At 49.3% G+C, this 4413-nt stretch overlaps 1 protein-coding gene across 1 annotated transcript in view; it reads right to left on the reverse strand.

Moving 5' to 3' along the window:
- Positions 1-4413, reverse strand: part of matn1 (matrilin 1) — a 26066-nt gene that overhangs the window by 8810 nt on the left and 12843 nt on the right. The window contains 2 exon segments of the mRNA XM_023976548.2: positions 3656-3878; positions 4176-4340. Coding sequence (XP_023832316.1) covers positions 3656-3878; positions 4176-4340 — 388 coding nt within the window.

Genomic DNA, 4413 nt, shown 5'->3' on the forward strand with positions numbered 1-4413 from the left:
TCCTTGTCAATAGGCCACACCTAGAACAGACCACTTATCAGTAACATTCAGACCATATTAGCAATGTTAGTCTTTTCTAGTAGGCCATCTTATGATTACCATCTCTTTCATTCCCTCTTTCTCCCCTCTGTTCTCTGTCTTCTCCTGTCCTTACCCTCTTTCCCCCTCTTCTCTGTCCTTCCTGTTCCTCCCTCTTTCTCCCCCTCTTCTCGTACTCTGTCCTTCCTCTTTCTCCTCCCTCTTTCTCTGTCCTTCCTGCCTCCTCTTTTCCCCCTTTCTCTGTCCTTCCGTCCTTCCCTCTTTCTCCCCTCTCTTCCTGTCCTTCCCTCTTTCTCCCCCTTCTCTCTGTCCTTCCTGTCCTTCCCTCTTTCTCCCCCTCTTCTCTGTCCGTCCTGCCTTCCCTCTTTCCTCCCATCCCTTCTCACCACAGAAAGCCTCCTGGAAACTTCTTGGTGAGTTTCTCCGATGACTGAGTAGCTCTCTACGTTAGTCCACGTGGTCGTCCAGCTGCTCGCTTGGCGTCTGCTCTCAGCGTATTCAGGTCTCCACACGCCCTTACCGCCAATGGCGTACGTAGCTCGATCCCGCCGTCCGCGGGGCACGGCGCACCCGCCACATCCTTTACGTTGTCCTGGGACGACCGATACTGTCCACGAGTGATGGCCACCCTGGAGGAGATAGATAGGCAACGATAGACATTAGTTGGATAGACTAGTTGATTAATAGGAACCAGGTTAGGTCATGCAGAACATAAAACAGCGCCGGTCGCTGAGACACAAAATGGCGATAAGGGTTGTGGAAAGGCCAAGGTGCGTGATTGAGGCTTGCCTGTGCAATGGACCAAAATAGAAAAGTCCCCCAAAATGTAAACCCGCACCCATCTGGGCACTACAGGCAGGCTTAACCAGAAAATGTAAGTATTTTAAGATTTCAGATAGGATTTGAACCTGGTCTGGTGTGCGTCTAACCTACCTTGCTGATGTCTGGGGACTTAGACCGCGTCGCAGCCCTCAGCCTCGCTGTAAAGCTACGTTAGAAGGGCAACTGTGATCAGCGAAGCCGGGTCGATTCCAGGTGCCAGTGAACAGGGGCTCGATCTTAGTCACAGCCTTTACCGACCGTGCCTTGGTTTATGGGTTCTTCAGAGGACAGCTGGAAGAGACAGAGGTTAGGTGTGGTGCATGTGTGTACTGCTGTGTGTGTGTGTGCTGTGTGTGTGTGTGTGTGTGTTGTGTGTTGTGTGTGTGTGTGTGTGTGTGTGTGTGTTGTGTCTTGTGTGTGCTCGTGTTGTGTGTGTGGTGTGTCGTTGTAGAGTACATCGCCTAAAATGATTATCCTTGAACTTATTGGGGACAAACATGGCGTGACATGAGACTCAGGAGAGTAGGAAGCGGCATCAGACAGAACGTGTGCGACATCATGAATGTAAGCTTACAGTTATTGTGGCAGTCCATTCAAATTCTATATTCTCACCACTCAGAACGCACACCACAGCCTCATCTTGACGCGGCTGGCTATAGTTGGCTCATTCCACCCGCACTCCGGTGTGGCGTCAGGTCCCAACATCCAGTCCCTCGATGACCTTGGCCAGGAACACCTTCACCTGCTCGCAACTCTGACACGGACGCACACTCCCTACTGCCTCCTACCGCATGAACACCAGAGTCGTCCTGTCTAGGCGCAGTGTTACACAGACCTGCCTGCGTGGGGCGGGGAGATTATTATTAGTGCACAATGATTACTATATTCAATTCACTGTTCAGAAAATCTTCAATCGAGCCTCGGTCAATTCTGTCTTTCATATTCTCTCTCGCAAATTCAATTGAAGAGAGGAGGCATCTTTGTATGAGGGAGGCGGGGTGAGGAGAGACGGAGACATAGTGGCGAGTGAAACAGGGTCCAGGGTCGAGGGGGGAGTGGAAGAGTGGGGAAGCGGGGAGTGAGAACCAGGTTATGGCGATGCAAGAAGTGAGGAGAAAGGTAAGAGGGAGGAGCAAATAATAGGCCAGGAGCAAAGAGAAGACCGGAGCCGGAGAGAGTGGGATCATTATGGGAGGGAGGTAAGGGAATGGATGGTATGAAAGGAGACAAGCTACGAGGCAGCAACAAGAAAGAGAATGAGACGGTCAATGAGCCTAGATGTATTAACTCACCCGGAAACCAGATCAAACTCGGAACAGGACTGCGAACAGACGCCGAACCAGACTGAGAGGGAAGATAGTAGGTATCTGGTTAGAGTCTGATAGATACAATGATATGATTGAAGATTGATCGAGAGAGAGAATGCATACGTTTTCCAACAAAACAGCTCCAGTCTACGTCACCTCAACCAAAGCTAAAACCACACAATATACAGCAACGCTAAGAGAAGAAAAAATAGAGAGAGAAGTCACAGTGAGCATAGAGAACGAGGAGAAGAGAGCATAGAGAGCAGAGCGAATAGGAGAACGAGGAAGAGAAAGGCAGTAAAGAAGAGAGAGAAAAGGCAAGTAGATGAGAGAGGGGAGTAGAGACACAGCGAGAAGAGAGGCAGTAGAGAAGAGAGACGCCAGTAGAAAATCGACGAGGGAGAGGAGAAAGGCAGTAGAGAGCGACGGCAGTAGAGAACCGGAGGAGAGAGAGAGGCCAATAGAAACGAGGGGAGGGAGAGAGAGGCAGTAGAAACGAGGGAGAGAGAGAGGCAATAGTAGAACGAGGAGAGAGAGAGGCAGTAGAGAACGAGGGAGAGAAAAGGCAGTAGAGACGCGAGGGCATTAGAGGAACGAGGGAGAGAGCGAGGCAGAAGAACGAGGAGAACGAGAAAGGCAGTAGAGAGAGAAGCAGTAAGTTGATCAGCTGTATAGTAGATAGAGTGTAGCATGTATGTAGATAGTGTAGTAGAGAGTGTTAGCGTATGTAGTAGAGATGTATAGCAGTACGTTAGGTAGATTGTAGCATGTAAATGTAGCATAGAAGCTGTAGCTGATATGTAGCTAGAGTGTCAGGTGTATGTAGTAGATGTAGCTGTATGTAGTACAGAATGTAGCTGTACGTAGTAGATGGCTAAGACGTATGTAGTAGAGTTAGCATTAATGTAGAGAGTGATAACTGATGTAGTAGATTGTAGCTGTAATTAGTAGAGTGTAACCTGTACTGTAGTAGATGTAGGTGTATTGTAGTAGGAGAGTAGCATGTACCGTAGACATTGTAGCCGTGTATGTAGTAGTGTAATAGCATGTATGTAAGTAATTGAGCGTATGTAGCGTAGAGTGTAGTGATATGCTAGTGAGTGTAGCTGTCGTAGTACAGTGTACGCATGTTCCTCTCTCCTTGTCAAACACATCCTCTCTCCTTGTCAATAGGCCACACTAGAACAGACCACTTATCAGTAACATATCAGACCATATTGCAATGTTAGTCTTTTCTAGTATGGCCATCTTATGATTACCATCTCTTTCATTCCCTCTTTCTCCCCCTCTTCTCTGTTCTTCCTGTCCTTCCCTCTTTCTCCCCCTCTTCTCTGTCCTTCCTGTCCTTCCCTCTTTCTCCCCCTCTTCTCTGTACTTCCTGTCCTTCCCTCTTTCTCCCCCTCTTCTCTGTCCTTCCTGTCCTTCCCTCTTTCTCCCCCTCTTCTCTGTCCTTCCTGTCCTTCCCTCTTTCTCCCTCCCTCTCTCACCACAGAAAGCCTCCTGGAACTTCTTGGTGAGTTTCTCGATGACTGAGTAGCTCTCTACGTAGTCCACGTGGTCGTCCAGCTGCTCGCTGGCGATCTGCTTCAGCGTATTCAGGTCTACACGCCCTACGCCAATGGCGTATAGCTCGATACCCGCGTCCCGGGCACGCGCCGCCACATCCTTTACGTTGTCCTGGGGACGACCGTCTGTCACGATGATGGCCACCTGGAGGAGATATGGCAACGATATGACATTAGTTGGATAGACTAGTTGATTAATAGGAACCAGGTTAGGTCATGCAGACATAAAACAGCAGCCGGTCGCTGAGACACAAAATGGCGATAAGGGTTGTTGAAAGGCCAAGGTGCTTGATTGAGCTTGCCTGTTGCAATGGACCAAATAGAAAAGTCCCCAAAATGTAAACCCCACCCATCTGGCACTACAGGCAGGCTAAAGAAAATGTAAGTATTTTAAAGATTTCAGATAGGATTTGAACCCTGGTCTGGTGTGCGTCTAACCTACCTTGCTGATGTCTGGGGACTTGACGCGGGCGCCCTCAGCCTCGCTGAAAGCTACGTTAAGGGCGAACTGGATAGCAAGGCCGGTCATGGTGCCAGTGGACAGGGGCTCGATCTTAGTCACAGCCTTTACCAGACCTGCCTTGGTTTTATGGGTCTTCAGAGACAGCTGGAGAGAGACAAGAGTTAGGTGTGTGTGTGTGTGTGTGTGTGTGTGTGTGTGTGTGTGTGTGTGTGTGTGT

The sequence above is a fragment of the Salvelinus sp. IW2-2015 genome, linkage group LG31, assembly GCF_002910315.2.
Source record: "Salvelinus sp. IW2-2015 linkage group LG31, ASM291031v2, whole genome shotgun sequence".
Classification (NCBI taxonomy): Eukaryota; Metazoa; Chordata; class Actinopteri; order Salmoniformes; family Salmonidae; genus Salvelinus; species Salvelinus sp. IW2-2015.